This window comes from Phyllopteryx taeniolatus, chromosome 2 (genome assembly GCF_024500385.1).
Source record: "Phyllopteryx taeniolatus isolate TA_2022b chromosome 2, UOR_Ptae_1.2, whole genome shotgun sequence".
In the NCBI taxonomy this organism is placed as follows: Eukaryota; Metazoa; Chordata; class Actinopteri; order Syngnathiformes; family Syngnathidae; genus Phyllopteryx; species Phyllopteryx taeniolatus.
The window spans coordinates 26,089,858-26,112,850 of NC_084503.1; the positions used below are offsets into that span (position 1 = coordinate 26,089,858).

At 42.8% G+C, this 22,993-nt stretch overlaps 1 protein-coding gene across 4 annotated transcripts in view; it reads left to right on the forward strand.

Annotated features, from left to right (window-relative positions):
* Positions 1-22,993, forward strand: part of adcy7 (adenylate cyclase 7) — a 94,657-nt gene that overhangs the window by 38,649 nt on the left and 33,015 nt on the right. For all 4 annotated transcript variants that reach the window (XR_009787374.1, XM_061765548.1, XM_061765547.1 and 1 more), the window contains exons 2-4: positions 11,238-11,792; positions 20,300-20,497; positions 22,125-22,289. Coding sequence is in view for 3 of the 4 variants with exons in the window: in XM_061765548.1 (XP_061621532.1) it covers positions 11,628-11,792; positions 20,300-20,497; positions 22,125-22,289 (528 nt within the window). In the remaining variant the exon portion in view is untranslated. The remainder of the gene's footprint in view (positions 1-11,237; positions 11,793-20,299; positions 20,498-22,124; positions 22,290-22,993) is intronic.

The window sequence follows — 22,993 nt, forward strand, 5'->3', positions numbered from 1 at the left end:
AAAGCTGTAATTAGAGGCAAAATCATTTCATACTCTTCCTACAAGAAGAAACAAGAACTAAAATTAGAAAGCGCATTGGAGATGAAAATCAAACAAAATACAGAAGATTATGCAATAAATCGAACGGACCTACTTAGCAAACAAGTTTATAATGATAAACAACAACTTAATAGCATATTATCAAAAAGAACAGAGTTCCTACTACAACAGCTAAGATGCACAATAAATCACGAAAATGTCTCGCAAACCAACTTCAACGTAACAAAGAAGTAACACTAATTACAACCGTACAAGATTCAAATGGAAAATGTACTCAATCACCACAGGATATTAATGATATATTCTATAAATATTACAGTAGTTTATATTCATATCACAATAAACTGAATAAAAACTACATTGAAAACATCAATAATCTAAACATCCCTCAATGTATGTCTTTAGACGCCCCATTAACCGTTGCTAACTTTCATAAGGCTTGAAACGATATGCCAACAGGTAGAGCTTCAGGCAATGATGGATTTTTTAATGTTTTTTTATAAACATTTCTGGTCTATACTAGAACCACAATTTTTCAGAACGGTGATAGAGATAAGATACAGGCCTAATTAGAAGCCATATGAACATAGCTGCAATAAAACTACTACTGAAACCAGGGAAAGACACCACTCATCCAGCTAATTACCGACCGCTTTCACTAATTAACACGGACATCAAAATCATTTCTAAGGCTTTAGCCAACAGACTAGAAAAAAAATCACCTGTCGATACCACATTATGACCAAACAGGTTTTATTCAAGGTCGGAGCTCCACCAACAATGTCAGGCGACTGCAATGTTATACAACTCACCCAACGCAATTGTCACCACAAATGGGATCACATCACAAAGTTTCACTTTACAAAGAGGAACTAGACAAGGATGCCCACTCTCACCGAAGAATTTTCTCCCACTTTCCCTTTGCAATTTGTTTAAGCTCTTGAACATTTGCAGGGCTCTTTCCCCAATGGCAGATTTCAGCTCCCCCCAAAGATTTTGAATTTGATTGAGATCAGAACTCATTGCTGACCATTATAAAACAGTCCATTTTTTCCTTTTCAACGATTCCTGTGTGTTTTTGGATGTGTGCTCTGGGTCGTTGTCTTGCTGGAGGACCCATGATTTTTGCCTTGAACCAGGTTTTCTTACACTGGATAAGACATTTTCCTCTAAAATATCTTCATTTTCTCATTTCATGATACCTGTGATACAGTCAAGGTCTCCAGTACCAGATTTAGCAAAGTAGCCGCACAGGATACCTCACCATGCTTGACTGTTGGCAGGGTTTTCTTTTTTTTTTTTTTTTTTCACTGCGCAGTCTGTAAACATACAATAAATGATAAACATACTACATACAAAATGTTTCACTTGATTCATTTCTGTCAGGAGATATTCCAAATTTAGTACTTAAACTTCATGGGTGCCAATAATGGTGAGCACGACTATATATGGACATCACTACTTACGCCCACTTCAACCTCTGACAATATCATAACGATCGTCCCATTATTTTGGATTTGAATATGGACATTAACGGGTTTCCCTCATTAGAGAGAGGACTGTCCGTGCTCCACTGGCTGAGCGCGAAGCATGCACATACACAAGCACACATGAATATATATTTTATATATATTTCACTAATATAGGCCTATATCAGCGACTTCCAGGTAAACTGGTTGTCACTTTGTCTGGACATGTCTCCCAGACATCTTTCTGGTGACCGCGGAAGAAATATTTTGGTGTCTCAGTCTTGATCAGTCTTGGCCGTCTCAGAGTTATCTCCGCCAGTGAGATGGGGATCTTAAAGAGACGTGAGAGGTTTTTGGCATTTGTTCATGTCTGCCTTTTTTAACGACGTCGTCTCGAGCCCTTTTGAAAGTAGCTTAGCGCAGGCTGAGAAATGTGTCTCTTGGCTTTCCCTTCCAGAGGTCACCCTTTGTCTCTTATTGAATGCCAACACAAAGAGGTGCTATAAAAGCAGCAATGTGCTTTTAGCAACCGGAGCTGCTATTTGCATTTGTTCCATCAGTGGGGTAAAAATAAATAAATAAATTGCATAGCTTAGGTAGGTTTGTCTAAAGATTTGACCACATCATATCGATTGTCAATCTTAGAAGAAGGAAAATCTGGTCTGTGAACAGACCGTAACGGCTTGTCTTTAGTTTTTATGGCGATAACTTCAAGTAATTGTGAAGTGTTTGGGGGATATGTCACCAAGACCAGTCCCACCTACTCTATAAACAATATAATCGCATAAACTGCTGCTCTCTTGGCAAATGTTTGACACACAACACATTTGGAAGAGGCCTGATTCCGATCTGAAGATATCAACTTCCACTAAACATGGACCTTGATAGTCCTTGGATACGTATTTAGGAAAATGCACGAGATTGCTGGCATCGAGCTGAAACGTGCTCTGTCTGAATTTGGTAAATGTAATATTTTTTCACAAATCTACAGTATATTATTGTTCAGGCCCATGTGTGTGCGTTATTTTTACAAATTATTGACCAATCTAAAGTGTTAAACGGCTTGCTCTGTTTGCTGATGCAATGTTAATGACTTCACAAACATGTATCTTGTTTTTTTTTTTCTAAAAGTGATGGTTTTGGAAATACGAGGATTCCGCCCGATGCTCGCGATATGCTCCTGTACCTTAAAATTTGCGTTGAAACATTGCAGTTCCTAGATTTACTACAGGGAAAGGTAACAATTAATTAATCGACGTACTGTATTGTTGAATAGAAATTTGGGGATGTTAATCAAGACTGCGTGCTATGCTGCGGACAATACATGCTAATTGCTAGAATCGTGATTTACTCTACATTATGCTTGTTGCATTATCAACGGCCGTATTTTTGAGAATTGGAATTTTAGTGTGAGGTTTGGCACAACAGTGGAAGAAGGAGGCTTAGAATTAGTTTCCCATGGTGCTTAATTTATTTCGTGTTCCAAAAGAAACTGTAAAAAATAAAAAAATAAATAAATAAATAAAAATGCAATTTTACATTAATTCATTCATCTTCCGTACCGCTTATCCTCACTAGGGTCACGGGCGTGCTGGAGCCCTTTTCAAGGATTTTGTGCACCCGGAGCCAACATTTTCTTGTATTTATCAGCAGAGGTGGGTAGAGTAGCCAAATATTGTACTCTAGTAAGAGTACTGTTACTTTAGAATAATATGACTCAAGTAAATGTAAAAAGTGGTCCTCTAAATAATTACCTGAGTAAGAGTAATAAAGTACTCAGTGAAAAAACTACTTTGGTGAGTAACTTCTGATGTATTTTTTAAATCAGAGCATGAAGGTCAAAGAAAAATAACTAAATAAAATATGAATGTGCAAATTCAGCTATTGCTGAACAATATCACTTAATCTAAAACATAATAAATATCTTCATAAATTAAATCTGTAATATAACAAATTAAGGCAAATTCAGTGCCAATAAATGGTCTTTATAGTATGTTTCTATTTGTTAAACAGCAAAATACTGCAGGCTCACCGGGCAGATTACAAAAACATCAACAAGGCTGCAGTGGATATAAAAAGTACACACACCCCTGTTCAAATGCCAGTATTTGTGTTGTGAAAATATTTTGACCAAGATAATCATTTTCAAAATTTTCCACCATTAATGTGACCTAGAATTTGTACAACTCAACAGATTTATTTTTGTGTCTTTTTGATAGGGGAGGTGAAAATAAACAACTGAAAAAAACTTGAATGTGATTGACTTGGAATTGACGTTGAACTTGCTGCCATTGCAAAAGAGATGTTCTGTTTTAACTGGTATTTTACCTGGTAAATAAGGATTAAATAAAATGAATACAAATAAATCTGGTTGCACAAGGATGCACTCCCTATTATAATTAACGTGGGTGTGTTCGGAAGTAACATTCAACTCGTTCAATGGGAGTCCACACACACCTGCCACCATTTCAGTTTTTAAGTGGAAAAAAACAACACATGCATAGGGGCTTACATAAAAATTTTTTGCTTTATCCACTAAATTGACTGAATGAAGAAGCTCTTTGCTGACCAGACTTATTGATAGAGAGAGAGAGAGAGAGAACAAAGTGCATTTTAGTGCATGTTTTGCAGTTACTTGTGACCATAAAATAGTGCTAATGTTGCCATATTTACCTCCAAAACAACAGTAAAAACATTTGCAACTTACCACAAGGCGTTTTCTCAAGATAAAAGCGGGCTGAAAAATCGTCTTAAGTTTGGGGAGTGACAAAACTACGCTTTTCATAGTCTGTGAGTCGCGCACGGCTGTCACGACTCACTTTGATCGGCCAGCCAGGCCCGATAGACTTGGTGCGGACGTGGCTTTCTTGTCGTTTGATTGGTGAACTTGAGTCAAATGTCACTGTGGTAATCACGGTGGATTGGAGCAACGTCGCCCGATGCGGAAGTCTAAAAAAACAAAAGTCTAAAAATAGATGCCGCATGCATTTATTGATAAATGAAAGTAGCGAGCGACATGTAGATTACTGTAACGGAGTAAAATTACCGTTTCTTCGTTTCTCCCTAACATAAATACTCTCGTAAAAGTAAAAAGTATGCTTCATTAAAACTACTCTGACAAGTACAATTTATCCAAAATGTTACTTGAGTAAATGTACCCACTTCTGTTTATCACTTCTAAAGCATCTTCATTTCGCTGCCGTCTTTCTGCTCCTTCCACTACTGCTTTTCACACCTATTTTGTCAAACCGTTGTGACATTTGTCGCCTTTTGATGACGTATCGGTCCAATGAGTGTGACCTGAGCATCCGGACTGCAGTTTCATTGATTACATATTCGATTTATATCCACATATGAAAGAGGCCTTGGTTGGATTTGAAAAAAATCGAAATTGTAATGTTCACATTGACATGAAGAAAATCTGATACATATCACATATGGGCCAAACAAATCTGAATTGACCCTGCTGTATGAACCTAGCCAAAATTAAATACTGAAAAACTTTCAAGTCTATCAAGAATGAAATGTAAAGTCTGTATAAAGCACATGACGCTCAGACTATGAACGCTTCAGCAGGTTACACTTCTCGGTCAACCTTCCGAACTCCTTGAATATGAAATCCGTTTACAATTTCCATCTTGTTGTCCATCCTTTCACTTGTTGGGGGCTTGAACAACAATCGAGTTGTTTGCATCTGCCATTTTATGAAAAATTAAACACTCATGATGGCTGTAGCCATTTCATAGCAAGCTAAACAAAACATCCCCGTCCCTTGCCTGAGCATGGTATACAACCCTGCTCACCCTAGCAATAAAAACCTTTGGTTTAGTTAATTACTGGTATGTCAATGGGACCAAAGAACGCCACCTCTACATGCCTTTTCATGTGTCCAGCCATCCATCCATTTTCTACCGCTTATCCGAGGTCGGGTCACGGGGGCAGGAGTGTAAATGTGCAAATGTAGTACATCGTACCACAGGCATAGTTGGAGTTGACATTTCACAGTTATTAAAAGTCCAGCAGCAAACGTATGGGTAGCAAGGTGGTTGGTCAAATTCAAAGTCGAGATAAAGAGCTGGTAACTTCATAGTCTTCAAAGGAGGAGGAGGTCAGAGTTAGAACACCCACGCAAGCAACAGGGATAACACGTAAACTCCAAGATTAAACCCAGAACTGTGGGGCTGATGTGCAAACCACTATGTCCCCATGCAGCCAGGGTCTTTGCTTACGAAACGAACTTCCCGGTATTTCTTACAGCGTTCCCGTAATGCAGGAATTTCCGATTCTTAACAGTTTCACCATAGACTACAGTTGACTCAGTTTATTGTCTCCCCTTTTTTTTCACGCCTGGCGTCTTTGGCATGGAGTGCTCGGGGACATTCCTCGGCTTTGTTTTCGGGGTTGGGTGATGCCAATCACCAAGGCTACGATGCCATCCCCAAGCTTGTGGGAGGGGGAAAAAAAAAAACCCAGACTGCCCATTCATCCTCTCTCAGTTGGCACTTCACAGCCTCGGGCTGATATTCCTTCTTCTACCTAGACTGGTGGGACCATGGTAACGTTCGATGTGGGGCAGTAAAAGCACTTTGCCTTTTCCATACCTGGTCTATTGTTCAGGTTATGGGGGACATAGGATCTTTGTACCTGCTGTGATGCCCTTGGAGACATACTGTACTATACTGTAGATGTTTTCACAATTTAAAACAATTCCCAAGGCTATTTAAAAAAAGTGTTACATTCTTAGGTCAAAGTACACAAAGGATCAAGAGTTAAAGCACACTTAACATCCACTTGAAAAAACCACCGGTGACCCTGACTGACCCCTCTACTGCAGAGTCAGGTCAGAATAAGGCTTTCATTACCGAGGGCAGGCGTTGTGACTCTGGGAATGGCTACTACAGGCCAGACTTGGAAGAGAAGCGCGAGCCCCCGTAAAGATGAAATAAAAACCTCATTTGTATTTTCACTCGGAGGTAGAACTTCATCCCTGAGCCACTGAATTGCACTTGACAAGTAGTGTGGTGCACAGGTGGCAAACCCGAGGCCTGGGGGCCAGATTTGGCCCCAAGCATCATTTTATGTGGCTCGCTAACGCAAATCATGTGTGTGTATTACATGTTTTTTTGCGAAAGTCTGTACCAAAATTGTGAATAGTCTTCACTTTTAATAACGGTGGTACACTGCAAACAATTATAAATAGAAAAATGGTTGAACAAACACTTTTCCTTGACTTATGACATCAAAAGTATTATCCATCAGTTTGTGTGTACAGTATGTTATAATTCCTGTGCATATTCTTTTTCATACAGGTCATTATATTCTCAGGGAAGCTAGCTTAGGCTAAAGCTGTCCTAGCTATCTAGCCTTGGTGCATGAACTGATGTCTGCTCAGATGAGAGCAAAACAACTATTTAAGACAACAAAAGCAACAGTTAATATCGATTAAATGCCCTGAGCAGAGGTGTCAAAAGTACTGGTATTCAGTACTTAAGTAAAAGTACTGATACTTGTGGAAAAAAATGACTGGTAAAAGTACTGAAGCCGCTCCCTTAAGTAAATGTATAAAAGTACACACTTATATATACACACACACACATATATATGGAACTATAGAGGAATAAAGTAGATGAGCCACGCAATGAAATTATGGGAAAGAGTATTGGAGGCTACACTTAGGAGAGAAGTATTTTCGAGCACAAATGTATGGTTTCATGCCTAGAAAGATTACCACAGGTGCATTATTTGCCTTGTTGATGGAGAAGTACAGAGAAGGTCAAAAGGAGCCAAATTGTCTTTGTAAATCGAGAGAGAGCCTATGACAGTCCACAGAGAGGAACTGTGATACTGCATGTGAGAGTCTCGAGTGGCAGAGATGTCAGCAATGTACAGGACTCGTATGAGGGCAGAAGAACAGTGATGATGTGTGCTGTAGGTGTGACAGAGGAGTTTAAGGTGGTGGGACTGCATCAGGGATCAGCCCTGAGTCCCTTCCTGTTTACAGTGGTGATGGATAGGCTGACAGATGAGGTTAGACTGGAATCCCCGTGGACCATGATGCTCGCAGATGACATTGTTATAACAGGAAAAGTAACGTCTGTCTTTGAAACGTCAGCACTGACCAGAAATGAACGTTCCCATGGAAGCGGCCATAAAGACGTGTATATATAAAACTGTCATATTTCCCCAGCCGTTTTATGGTAACATTTACAATAAACAGTGTTATGCCGTCGTTGCGTGCAGTCATTTTTAATGTACAGTGGACATGATATTTCGTGAGTAAATGATTCCTTCAGTGTAAATAGCCAGTAAGCCTCTGTCACAAGTATTTTCCTCAAAAATAAGCTGTGTCAGAGCTGTACAAAAGCATCTGGCATTTACGTATTTGCTTGTGCCTTTGATTCAGAACCCAGCAAAGGTGGGATAGGCCACCTAACTGCGTGCTTGCACACAACAACACGGCAACCCTTGATACGGGCAAGTGCCTTTCCATCATTGCTCACTTTGCCGTGTCAGTTGTGCAGGGGCGGTTTTTGATATGGGTGAGATGGGAAGCCGCCCAGGGCGGCATTCTCTGTTGGGTGTGAGTATCTCTTTGTGAAAGAGGCTACCGATACTACCTAAGAGGGGGACAAATTGATTCCATTCATAGCAAACTGCAACAGGGATCAAAAGGAGGAAAATCGTTGGCTGTGATTCCCCACCTCTGTTAGTGTGCTTTGTCTTACACTGCCTGCCTTTTACGAGCCTCGCGTTGTCGACGTGCAGTTATCTATGACACGGGCTGGTTTGTTATTGTTTTCCACGCTTTTAAAACCCCCAGTCATCACGGCGCTCCATAATGACGACGCGCTTTATCTCCGCCGACTAAAACATAATGTCCGTTCTCGTGCCCCGTTCGACCGCTCGGCTGCATGTGCCTTCCCTTTTTATGGCACGTGGCATCTGTTGCTATGCGAAGGACAAATAGGTCTTACACATATGACCAGCTGGCGGAAATTAGTTTTCTATTGACTGTGGTGCAAAGTCCACCTTGTCTCTGGTGAGCTTGCAACCAGGCTTCCTCGCTCTGAAAATAAGGCTTAATTAGCTGGAAATGTATAGGTGGACAAATGGTTAGCGGGTGACAGTTATGGTTAGTGTTAGAGCTATTTCCGGTGAATTGAGTTTGTGGTTAGGATCAGTGCAAGTCACGTCACTAAGCTCATATTTTGTTAAACATTCTTAATTGGCATAGAAGTCTAAAAGTAAGTTAACCAAAACGTAAAAATACTCTCCCCTAAATTTGATAACATTCCCATCTTTACAATAACAACTGATGCCATGTTGATGATTGAGTCCCTTACCTCTGATGTACTGTATGTTCTTTGAAAGGATTTGAGTTCATCTTTCAATCATGATGCTTGTTGAACTAAGCTCTCAAGCAATATATGACTTTAGAGGTGTCATTTTTTTTTTCCAACAAAATGTTTGGTAGAATTAAAAATGTGAGCTGAACCAATATTACCAGGAAGGTGGTCTTTTTTTCCCCGTGAGCTTTTATTAATTAGCGTGTTAGTCATTCACTTGTTCATAGTGAAGTTACGTTCCACTATTTGCATATCTGTTTTTACATCCTAAAAGTATATTTGGTCACAGTGGCTGTCTGTTGTCGTACTAGAGCATCTCCAACTATCAGACACAAATTATTTTTGTATTTTTTATACAAATAAACATGATTCTGATTCTAATTCATAGCGGGCCCATTGGTAGAATGGACGTGCACAGTGTCAGATTTTATGCGCACATTATCAGCGTTTTTGCATTTGTCTTTGTCAGGTCAGTCGAGGGTAACAAAGTCGTGGGTGTGTGTGTGTGTGCGTGTGTGTGTGTGTGTGTGCGATGCGTGCGTCTGTTATGCTCCCAAAAAAGGACACTCATTACAACCCATCATTATTGTGACTGCTTTTTGAAATCTTTTGTGAGCTTTGTGGTAAACAAGGGCTAGGAAACCAACCCATACTTGTGCATCAATAAATGTTCACAGGATTTTTACATTTTTTAGTGGACTAGCGTTTTGAGTAGCGTGAGCAGCATATCATGCATGCACTGTCTTGACTAAAAGAGTTGCTTTTTTTGTGACTAACATTACAGTTTGCCTATTCACATATTCAATATGTCCAATGTCTTATATCCTTTCTTATTGTGAAACAAGGCATAGCAGCAAGCAGTATATCTTGCATTGCCATGACTAAAGCAACTTATTTTTGTATCAGTGAACTCAAAGTACAACTGGTACCACGATTACAGTAATCCCCCACTATATCTCCGTTTTCTAATCCGAAAGTGTCTATTTTCATTCATGTGTTCCGCTGCTATATTAGGGACCTGAAGCCGACCACTTATTGGTTGTTACTGAAATGTATTCTTCTGAAGAACGGTAAATGGTATAGGTTAGTTTGGATTTGGGTTAGGAATAGTTTGGGTTATGGTGAGTTAGGCCGGTCCTTGTCATTGTTAGCGTTGGTCAGGATTAGTTCGGGCAAAGGGATGTGGGAGGAAACCGAAGTACCCGGAGAAAACCCATACTGGCACGGGGAGAACATGCAAACTCCACACAGGCTGCTGTGACTCAAAATATTTTACTGTGAGTATGAAGTTTGTCTGCAACAAGCAGTGGCTAACTAAACAGGTCATTTCTTTTATAAAATTTTAAAAGACATAATGAAGATAGCTGGGATAGGCTCCAGCAGCCCACGACCCTTGTGAGGATAGGTGGTAAAGACAACGGATGGATGGATAATGGAAACATGTTCAGATAAATGCAAAGCGTAACAACAGGCATGCTTATGTTTACATATATATATTGTATTCTGTTTTTATAAATGCCGTACTCACATTAATGTACCAGCAGCATAACTTTAACTTCATATCAGCATGCATGGTGGGTTTGGATTAAGGGGAGAGAAAAAAAACACTGGGTGTGATTTGGGGAAAAAAAACTTTTATTTGTTAGCAGACGAGCAGCACTGTGACCGACTGGTTAGCACATCTTCCTCACAGATCTGAGGACCCCGGGTTCAAATCTGGCCTCACCTGTGTGGACTTTGCATGTTCTCCCCGTGCCTGCGTGGGTTTGACTATAAATTGTCTGATACCAGAAGATTGAGTCTCAAAATCAAATATTGATACTTTTGATACTTCCGTCATTGAAGGGATTGTTTTTTTTCCAGTATCGTATCAGAAAGGAAATCGATGGTTTGGCTCATTAGCAAACACACACAAAAGGAGCACATTGAGGCACAATTTCTGCACAGCAAAAGCCAAAACTTAAATGTATATGTGGGAAAGCTTGGGTTAGTTAGGGCTTGGTTTGTTAAATTTAGTTTGAATTAGTTTTAGTTAGGTAGGGCTAGGCGTGAGGTTACAGTTTGGGTTTGGGTAGAGTTAGGATTCAATTTTGCCAGGGGGAAGTTTTGTTAGGATTAGGGTTGGGTTCAATTTGGCAGAGTTAGGATAAGGGCCAGTTAGTTTTGGCTGAAGTATCTGACTTGACTATAGAAGCCATAACACAGTAAAGCCAGCTTGCATGACAGCTTTTGGTCACCACTGCAGCTGTGCCATTTTGGGCCAACATCAATTCTGAGTTTGGAAAATAAGGTTTCAGTTCAAATGTTTTCCCCCAAAAGTATAAGTTTGAAGAAAGTACTTGCGTACTAAGTACTTAAGTATTTACCCGTCTCTTCCATCCAGGTACGGTTGTGCCGCCTCAGCAGAATGAAGCCACCATCCTCACTGCGGCTACGCTAGCCCGATCCTGGCGCCGATGACCCCTTTTGATGCATTGTCTGCTTCTGTTTTTCCTTTCTGACCCCTTCCTCCAGTCACTCTCCTTCCTGTGTGTCTTTTACCCCCCTGAGCCTTCCTTATTGCTCAAGAGAGCTGTAGCTGGCAGCATATGAAGCAGGCCTGGCACCGGACAGAGTGTAGAAGATTCAAGGAGTAGACACATTCAAGATGCCGGGGACAAACTTCACTCGAGCGCCATGAGCTAGCGAGGACCACAAAACGTTCTTTAAAAAAAAAAAAAAAAAAAAAAAAAAACAACAATCAAACAATAGCTGTCTTTTCCCACACTCGGTCATGCCAGCCAAGGGGAAATACTTGTTGAACGACCAGGAGCTAAAGAATGAGGCGCTGTACCGCAAGTTCTCCTGCATCAGCCAGTATCAGCCACTGGTGCTCCTGCTGGGCCTTTCCATGCTGTCCTGTGCAGTCCTCCTGGTTCTCTTCTTCGCCCTCGGACTGGTGAGTCTCTGTTTACACCCGTACCAATTTTTAACATCTTCAATGTGTTATTTTTCCATGTTTTTATTTTTTTTTTAAATGCGAAAAAACCCATGCATGATGAGGAGGGAAAAAATGGGCAGGTGTGTGCTTCGTGCTGTCTCAGGGCTTGATTTACTGAGACCCCAAATAGCGGGTGCTAAATTGGATGTTGACTCTTAACAGATTGCACGTGCTATTGGTGAGCATGATGCGCGTGATCTACGTAAGATTGCGACCTTTTATTAAGATTCCAAATAGTGAATGCTAAATTTTGTTCATCCTTTCTAACACATTGCACGGGCAGTTGGCAACAGGTGTAAAGGTGGCAGCCTTATTCAAAAGAGGGTTTTGTGTTGTGGTCGCGTTTTTAGTTTTCAGCATGGAACATTTGGGTGAGCGCAAAATGAAGTTTGAAGCAATGGAATTGGAAGCCAAATACATATTACTGAGTTAAAGAAAATAAATCGATTGCTACCATAATTGTGGGGAATCCAGCGAAAACATAAAAGCCATCTTTTGTTTAACTTACTGTAGCGCATCCTGACTGTGTGGGAATTAGATAAGTCTGCCCATCCTGTAAAAAATGTAAAACTTGGTATAACACACCTGAAAATATTTACTGGGAGTGGCCAACACTAATTGTCACTGTGCACTGACCCAGATGCACGGAAATGCAGAGTTGAAAGGTTTGTCAATACAGTAGGTGATAATGGCAAGACTCCTTGTGACTGGCTCCAAATCAGCCCTTAGATCATACCAGAAGCTCCAAAATTGCATTGCTGAGGAGATGATACATTGCGATGATATTTGTTCCTGGCATTTCAAACAGTTATAAAGATCCTTTCTCCCCATTGCCTCTCAGTTTGCCTACGCCTCCTTCTCATCACACAAACCACAGTCATGCTTACACACAGTGGTGCCGGTTTTCACCAGGCTTTCAGATGCAATATTTGAAGATATCATATATATATATATATATATATATATATATATATATATAGTCACACAGACGCTCTCTCCCCATTTTTATATGGTCTTGCTGTCACAGATTTTCACCTATTGCGGGTGGGTCTGAAACATAACCGCTGTACTGTACACATTTTTACTGGTATATGCTACAGTGGCATGTGGTAAATTATGTCAATGTATGCACAATGAATACACTATTAGTAATACACTATGAGTGTGCAATGTTAAGCATCGGTCCAAACATATTGTCCAGCAATTTAGCTTGTGGCCTTTCATTCAGCTTCCAGACAGATTCATCCAATCAGCCATTCATTCATTCACAATCACTGTTGTTGTCTTCCCCGCCGTGCTTTGTCAAGTCTCGCAGCTCGACGTCAGTTGCAGCAAGTGATGTAGGGCCTTCTTTTAAAAGGTTGCCGTGGCAACCAAAAAGCGCCACATACAGTGCACTGATGGCCTTCCCTGAGCAAAGACTTGTAGCTCTCTCTTCTTAACCCCTTTCTTTCCTGAACCGCATGTTTAGATCCTCTGCTTTGGGTAGCTTTCTGCTCAATACAACACATGGAAACAGGAGTTCAGAACATCACATTAAAAGTAGTATTTTCAAAATTATGACGAATGGAGCATAATGGAATTGTGTCACATGTCCATTCGTGCCTTTGGGACTTTTTGTATCCTTTTGAAATGTTTATTGACCTACACCAAGGAGGTTACCATCTGCATAGCATCGTTTGTTTTTACTCAAAGTATTGGGGGTATTTTATCCAATTAAAAAACACCAAAACAGTTTTTTTATTGTGGTGCCCATTTTTTAATGTGATGATTTGGCTAATTTATGAAACAAAAATTCACTGCTACTATTAATTTTCTGTACTTTGTTCTTAAATGTCTTTTTGTTTTTTGTTTTTTAGTTGCTATTAATCACATAAACAGGGTTCCTATGCAAGTATGGAAATAATGCAAAAGTTCAGGAATTCGATTTCATAAATTTCCAGGTCTGGAAAAGTAGCGAAAATATAAATCTTATGGAAAAATATTCATGTTTCCAAGACTGTTACAACAACTCTGTTTTCTAAAAACAAAAATTACAAACATATATTTTATCGATCAGTATGTATTTATTTAATTTTTTTAAGGCGCTTGGTAGCGCAGCTACAATGTTTGCACACAGTATTATACCACGGTCTTGGTGAATCCTTGATTCTGATTGGCACAAAAATGTCACATATAAATATAAAGACTATTTGTGTAATAATAAAAACTGATTTTATTGTCATACCTGTGATTTTTATTTAACATTGTCAAACTAGAAAATCTATTTGCTGGACTACTATTTGACTCTTGATAGTCAAGTCCTCAGGTGTTACAAGGGGGAAAAAATGCTTGGTAAAACTATTTTGACTACAAAATGTATGAAATGATGAATTGGTAGTTTCATAAATGATTTTTGTGGGCAAGTGACCGTGGTATTAGCGAGTTAATCCCCTTCGAGGTGTACAATGATCAGGGATTAACGGACCTCACGCAGGCAACCGTCCTCCACTCTGCATCGGTTCACGCCTCCACGTCGTCCATTAATCCCTGATCATTGTACACCTTGTCGGGCATTAACCCTGATGTATACGCGTCCGATCTTTTATGATCAGTGACATAACTCATAATGGGGAGATGTGAATTCTCTGACAACTGGCTCATAAATTTCATATATAAAGACCGGTTGGGGATGGATCATTTATTATCCCCCCCCTATAATCTTCTGGAAATTATTTTGTGACATAATGGCATAAAAAGAATCAGATTGATGCACATCTATTTACTCAAATGTTAAAAATTATTAGAATTTGTGTGTGTGTGTGTGTGCGTGTGTGTGTGTGTGGGAGGTGGGGGGGCGTTGGTTGAGCAGTGACTCAATTACATTGGAAAGGACTGCCCCTCAAAATAGGCTGATTTTAGCTATATAATTCCAGCTATCCCAACCTTTTTGAAAGTGAGAGATACTTCTTGGATACTGGTTAATGTGAAAGGCTTCCAGTTTGATGCACACTTCTGAAAAGTCAAATTACCTTTAATTATGTTATTATTAATGATTATTTGTCTATATGAAGACTGTGAGGTTGATCTTGTTATTTTCTCATGATTATCAACAATGATCTAACTAAGGGCAGCACGGTGGGCGACTGGTTAGCACGTGTGCCTCACAGTTCTGAGGTTCAAATCCGGCCTCGCCTGTGTGGAGTTTGCATGTTCTCCCCGTGCCTGCGTGGGTTTTCTCCGGGCACTCCGGTTTCCTCCCACATCCCCAAAACATGCGTGGTAGGTTAATTGAAGACTCTAAATTGCCCATAGGTGTGAATGTGAGCGCGAATGGTTATTTGTTTATATGTTCCTTGCAATTGGCTGGTGACCAGTTCAGGGTATACCCTGGGATAGCTGGGATAGGCTCCAGCATGCCCACGACCCTAGTGAGGATAAGCGGTTCAAAAAATGGATGGATGGATCTAACAAGGGCAGGTATGAAATTGATAAATATCAATATGTGACACTTTATTTCTGTAAATATATATATATTTTTTTCCATTTTTAAATAATCACTTTGACTTCCTGGGAAACTGTCCCATCACTGGTGAGCTATATGCCCGCGGGCCCCCTATTGGTCTCCCCTTCTGTAAATGTAAAGTATATTCAATTTTATTTCTATAGCTCCAATTCACAGCAGTTATCTCAAGCTCGTTTACACGTGGAGCAGGTCTACAGTAGAACCAATGCTACCCACACATTAAGAGACCAACTGAACCCAACAGAGACACGAAAATATCCAAAGGAGGAAACCTTGAACAGAGCTGAGATTGTTTGTGGGGTGACCATCCGCCGTTTGTTGAGACTGAGCGATTGAGGAATTGACGCCCCCACCAATAAGTTTATAATTGCCTGTTTTAATAGATTTAACTGTAAGCATACCACAAACTAGGATCCCAAAACAGTTTAATATAAATTCAAACTCATCTTACAACATTACCTGTCAAGACAAATAGTTTTCAGATTTTAAAATCTTTGGAAAAAAAATGCACCTTAAGTACTCTTTAAGTACTTGCATATGCGGTGACGACTCTCCAGAACTTCCACTAATAGCCCAGGCTAAACTAAGCTCATCCCTGACATACGAAGATCTTAGTCTTTCAGTCAAATGTATCACTTCAATGCAGTTCCTTGACACCAATTACTACTTTCCTATCAGCCAGGGTTTGGTGCAATCTTGTAGCATTTCAGAGCTTTACAGAAAGAGCATGAAATCGGTGAGTTTTTCCAGCAAATAGCTGAGGAAAGGTTCCACAGGGGAGGGGGGAACAATAATAGGTGAATTTAGGAATAGCAAATCACAAATAGGTGAGGGATTACTTTGGATAATCTCAAAGGACAATAGTGTAGAGATGAAACATGGAGCTGTCAGTGTGATTAGCACATCAGCTTTACAGTTCTGTGGTTCTTGGTTAGAATCTCAGCAGTGTAGTTCGTATGTTCGCCCCAACCTTGCGTCAGTTTTCTCTCGAAGTGACTTCCTCCCATCCATCCATTCTCTACCGCTTATCCGGGTCGGGTCGCGGGGGCAGTAGCTTCAGCAGGGACGCCCAGACTTCCCTCTCCCCAGCCACTTCATCCAGCTCTTCCGGGGGGATCCCGAGGCGTTCCCAGGCCAGCCGAAGGATGTAGTCTCTCCAGCGTGTCCTGGGTCTCCTCCCGGTGGGACATGCCCGGAACACCTCACCAGGGAGGCGTCCGGGAGGCATCCGAATCAGATGCCCCAGCCACCTCATCTGGCTCCTCTCAATGCGGAGGAGCAGCGGCTCTACTCTGAGATCCTCCCGGATGACCGAGCTTCTCACCCTATCTCTAAGGGAGAGCCCGGACACCCTGCGGAGGAAACTCATTTCGGCCGCTTGTATCCGGGATCTTGTTCTTTCGGTCACGACCCACAGCTCATGACCATAGGTGAGGGAAGGAACGAAGATCGACCGGTAAATTGAGAGCGTCGCCTTTCGGCTTAGCTCTTTCTTTACCACAACGGACCGATACAAAGTCCGCATCACTGCAGACGCTGCACCGATCCGCCTGTCGATCTCCCGTTCCATTCTTCCCTCACTCGTGAACAAGACCCCAAGATACTTGAATTCCTCCACTTGGGGCAGGATCTCATCCCCGACCTGCCACCCTTTTCCGACTGAGGACCATGGTCTCAGATTTGGAGGTGCTGATTCTCACCCCAGCTGCTTCACACTCTGCTGCGAACTACTCCAATGAGAGTTGGAGGTCACGGCTTGATGAAGCCAACAGAACCACATCATCTGCAAAAAGCAGAGATGCAATACTGAGGCCACCAAACCGGACCCCCTCTACGCCTCGGCTGCGCCTAGAAATTCTGTCCATAAAAGTTATGAACAGAATCGGCGACAAAGGGCAGCCTTGGCGGAGTCCAACCCTCACCGGGAACGAGTCCGACTTACTGCCGGATATGCGGCCCAAACTCTGACTCCGGTCGTACAGGGACCGAACAGCCCGTATCAGGAGGTTCGGTACCCCATACTCCCGAAGCACTCTCCACAGGACTCCCCGAGGGACACGGTCGAACGCCTTCTCCAAGTCCACAAAACACATGTAGACTGGTTGGGCGAACTCCCATGCACCCTCGAGGACCCTGCCGAGGGTGTAGAGCTGGTCCACTGTTCCACGGCCAGGACGAAAACCACACTGCTCCTCCTGAATCTGAGATTCGACTTCCCGACGGACCCTCCTCTCCAGCACCCCTGAATAGACCTTACCAGGGAGGCTGAGCAGTGTGATCCCCCTGTGGTTGGAACAGACCCTCTGGTCCCCCTTTTTAAGAAGGGGGACCACCACCCCAGTCTGCCAATCCAGAGGCACTTTCCCCGATGTCCACGCGATGTTGCAGAGGCGTGTCAACCAGGACAGCCCCACAACATCCAGAGCCTTTAGGAACTCCGGGCGAATCTCATCCACCCCCGGGGCCCTGCCACCGAGGAGCTTTTTAACTACCTCGGTGACCTCAAACCCAGAGATAGGAGAGCCCGCCTCAGAGAACCCATACTCTGCTTCCCCATGGGAAGGCGTGTCGGTGGAATTGAGGAGGTTTTCGAAGTATTCTCCCCACAGACTCACAACGTCCCGAGTCGAGGTCAGCAGCGCCCCATCCCCACTATACACAGTGTTGGTGGTGCACTGCTTTCCTCTCCTGAGATATCGGATGGTGGACCAGAGTTTCCTCGAAGCCGTCCGGAAGTCTTTCTCCATGGCCTCACCGAACTCCTCCCATGCCTGGGTTTTTGCTTCAGCGACCACCAGAGCTGCATTCCGCTTGGCCAGCCGGTACCCATCAGCTGCCTCAGGAGACCCACAGGCCAAAAAGGCCCGATAGGACTCCTTCTTCAGCTTGACGGCATCCCTCACCGTTGGTGTCCACCAACGGGTTCGGGGATTGCCGCCACGACAGGCACCGACCACCTTACGGCCACAGCTCCGGACGGCCGCCTCAGCAATGGAGGCGCGGAACAGGGTCCACTCGGACTCGATGTCCCCCGCCTCCCCCGGAACATGAGCAAAGTTCTGTCGGAGGTGGGAGTTGAAACTCCTTCTGACAGGGGATTCTGCCAGACGTTCCCAGCAGACCCTCACAATACGTTTGGGCCTGCCACGTCGGACCGGCATCTTTCCCCACCATCGGAGCCAACTCATCACCAGGTGGTGATCAGTTGACAGCTCCGCCCCTCTCTTCACCGAGTGTCCAAGACATGTGGCCGCAAGTCCGATGACACGACCACAAAGTCGATCATCGAACTGCGACCTAGGGTGTCCTGGTGCCAAGTGCACGTGTGGACACCCTTATGCTTGAACATGGTGTTCGTTATGGACAATCCGTGACGAGCACAGAAGTCCAATAACAGAACACCGCTCGGGTTCTGATCGGGGGGGCCGTTCCTCCCAATCGCGCCCTTCCAGGTCTCACTGTCATTGCCCACATGAACATTGGAGTCCCCCAACAGAACAATGGAGTCCCCAGCGGGAGCGCTCTCCAGCACCCCCTCCAAGGACTCCAAAAAGGGTGGGTACTCTGAACTGCTGTTTGGTGCATAGGCACAAACAACAGTCAGGACCCGTCCCCCCACCCGAAGGCGGAGGGAGGCTACCCTCTCGTCCACCGGGGTGAACCCCAACGTACAGGCGCCGAGCAATAAGCAATAAGTATACCCACACCTGCTCGGCGCCTCTCACCATGGGCAACTCGAGAGTGGAAGAGAATCCAACCCCTCTCGAGAGGACTGGTACCAGAGCCCAAGGTGTGTGTGGAGGCGAGTCCGACTATATCGAGTCGGAACTTCTCGACCTCACACACCAGCTCGGGCTCCTTCCCTGCCAGAGAGGTGACATTCCACGTCCCTAGAGCCAGCTTCTGTAGCCGGGGATCGGATCGCCAAGGTCCCCGCCTTCGGCCACCGCCCAGCTCACACTGCACCCGACCCCTATGGCCCCTCCCACAGGTGCTGAGCCCATGGGAAGGGGGACCCACGTTACCCTTTCGGGCTGTGCCCGGCCGGGCCCCATGGGTGCAGGCCCGGCCACCAGGCGCTCGCCTTCGAGCCCCACCACCAGGCCTGGCTCCAGTGGGGGGCCCCGGTGGCCCGCGTCTGGGCAATGGAAAACGAAGTCCATTGTTTGTCGTCATCATTAGGGGTCTTTGAGCCGTGCTTTGTCTGGTCCCTCACCTAGGACCTGTTTGTCATGGGTGACCCTGCCAGGGGCATAAAGCCCCAGACAACTTAGCTCCTAGGATCACTGGGACACACAAACCCCTCCACCACGACAAGGTGACGGCTCAAGGACTTCCTCCCACATTCCAAAAACATACATTAGGTTGATTGAAGACTTGAAATTGTCCATAGGTGTGAATGTCTGCTTTTGTGTTTGTGTGCACCGCAATTGGCTGGCAACCGGTCCAGGGTGTACCCCGCTTCTCTTGCCAAACATCAGCCTGGGTAGACTCACCTGCATGTTAGGTTGAATCCAAAACTCATTTGTCCATAGGTATGAATTTGAGTGTGAATGCTCCTTTATCCTGGAATTGTCCCGCAACCAGTCAGGGTGCACTCAGCCTCTCTTGCCCCAAAGTTCGCTGGAATAGGCTCCAGCTCATCAACCTCTCCAGTATCCTACATGGATAGCCTGTGAAGGGCTGAAAGCAATATGGAGTATGTCCAAATTTCATTTCTAAAGTATTGTCCATTTGGAAGCTGTTAGTAGCTTGTTTTGCTTATTACGTGATATTTTTTTTTCAGCATTTGAATGGATCTTTACCTCCTCAAAAGAGGAGGAGGAAGGAGTCTAGTCGAGCTCCACTTATTGATTTTGCATCTGCTCTGACGATGGAGTACTCTTGCATAAGAACGTCTGCAACTCTCTTTATTGTCGTGATACTTGCAAGGTGTTCATTTGTCTGTGTACTTTTCCAGAGTGCTGAGGAACACTGTGCCTTTGTGAGCGTTGTGAGTGGCGGCCTGTGCGTCTTCCTGGCCGTCTTTGTCCTGGTGTGCACCGAAATGCTGTCCCAACGCTGGCGGCGTCCGCTGGGCCTGCTGGTGTGGGCGGCGCACCTCGCCATGGGGTTCACCTTCATCTTCAGCGGGCCCGTCGTCCTACCGTGGGATCAGGTGAGCATTCCGCCCCCCACCCTTAAAAACAACAAAAAATATCAAACGAGGAATGTACTATGAGTTAATTTCATGAAAATAATGTCACCATGTTGCAAGAGAAGGACATTTTATGAGGAAGAAAGTCATCTCACACACAAAAAAGCATTATTTATAAAAAAATAATGAAGTTGCAAATGAAAATGATTGACTGATGCCAGAACAGTGTAGTGATATCGACAAAGCGTATCCTTTTGAGTAATGAAACAAGGACTATTTTACAAGAACTATGTGGCGATGTCGCAAGAAAAATGTCATTATGAAGGGGGAAAAAAGTCACCACACGTAGGAAAAAGTTATAATTAATAAGACAATTTTTTCTTTTTAAAAAGACAGCTATGAAAGAATAAGTTGTAGTTTATTTATTATTTTTTTCTGGGAAGGAAGTTCTAAGGAGAATGTCATGATATTGCAAGAAAACATTTTATGAGAAATAAGTCAGAATTTGTGAACTTTACCAGAATAATGTAACAATATTGCAAAACAAATGGTCATTTATTGAGAGAAAAATTTTCAGTTTACAATTATCACAATTTTGCAAGTAAAAACCCTCATTTGACTGAGGAAAAAGTCCAAATTCTCAGCATTTTATGAGTGTGATGTAGCTATATTTTATATATAAAAACTTCATATCATAAGAACCAAGTTGCAATTTTACAAGAACGTCAAATCACAAGAAAATTTGTTGTGAGAAGAAAAGGGGCAACAAAACTGCAAAATTTGACTTGACGAACATGGCTCCAGCCCACTCATGGCTTAAAACGAGTGTACAGTATACAGCACTACCTATACCTATTGAATTATGGTACAGTGGTACCTTGACTTTATGAGTGCCTCATCTTGAGTTTATTGAGTTACGAGACATCGCTTGGGCATTTATTTATTTATTGAATTTTTGAATATTTGCTTTGTGTTGTGAGCCAAAATGTCTTACGAGCGAGCTTCAGATATGCCGCTGCTCGAGTGACGTGAAAAACGAGCCACTGTTTCACTTTCAGCCATTTAGCGAACGGGACAAACAGTCAACACACATTCAAAATGAAAGCACTCGCAAGGAGCATGGAGCAGACGCTAACCCTGCATAAAGCGCATGGCACAACAGCCAACCTGATGTCACTCAGCAGCCCACGCCCCTTAAAGGCACACATCGGCACACCACTCATGCACATGCGTGTGGGTGACCTTCGGCTTCATGACAATTAAAACATTACACAAGTTTACTTTTTCATATCCTCATGTTTTTCTATAAATACAATATACAATTTTTTAGGGGCTGGAATGGATTAATGGCATTTCAATTGATTTGATACGAGAGTAAATTGAGTTACGAGCTTGGTCACAGAAAGAATTAAGTAAGTCACGGTACCACTGTATTTTTTTTTTTAATTTGAAGATAAACTTACTCATAAAGCGTAATAAAATCTCAAGTTATAGAACCTTCATGGGAAAAAAATGGAGCAAGTGAATGCTCTGCAAGAAACGAACACATTTTGCCTTGATTTAAGAAACCTTATCTTCTTTTTTTCTTATTTCTACAGAAAATGATCATATATATATTTTTGTTCCCTCCCTGTTCTTGTTCCCTTAGGTGCCATTCTTCCTGTTCATCATCTTCACCGTGTACACCATGCTGCCGTTCCCGTGGTGGTATGCGGTGGCGCTGAGCGTGGTCTCATCGCTGTCCCACATCGTAGCGCTCACTTTGCGCCTCACCGTGTACAGTGACGCGCCCGTGCCGTACCTCGCCAACCAGGTAAACCATTAAAACAGCCTGCAGATCATCTAAAGCTGAGAACACACGCGACCCCGCACACGACGAGGAAGAAAAGATCTAGAGTCCACACATATAAAAAAGTTTTTGAATTGCTTTAGAATAATGTAGCGGTATAACAAGAAAAATTGATTTAAAAAAAAAAAAATAATAATAATAAAATAAAAATAAATTATACAATATAAGAATAATGTTTGGACATTGCAAGAAAAGACCATCATTTCACTGGGGAATAAGTCAGAATTTTAAGAAAAAGAATGTTATGATATTTACGATATGATAATTTTATGAGTGTCATAATAATGCAAGAAAATGTTATTTGACAAGAAAAAGCCTGCATTTTACGCCCCCTTGTAAAATTCTTCAACAACACATTAACTGAAACCACTAACCAGTCTCTCACATCTGTTTATGGGGATTTTTGCCCACTAGTTCTTGCAAAGCTCAGCTAGTTGAGAGAGGTTGAGGGGACATCTGGCATGCAGCAACCTATTCACGTCTCGCCACAACATTTCAATCGGATTAAGGTCCAGACATTAATTCACAATATGAATCTTCTTTCTCTGATGCCTTTCCTTTGTACTTTAGCTGGAATGCATTGGTTCATTGTCTTGTTGTTTAATCTGGTTCCATCCCAGCTTCAACTCCCTGAATGATGGCAGGAGATTCTGGTCAAGAATTTATTC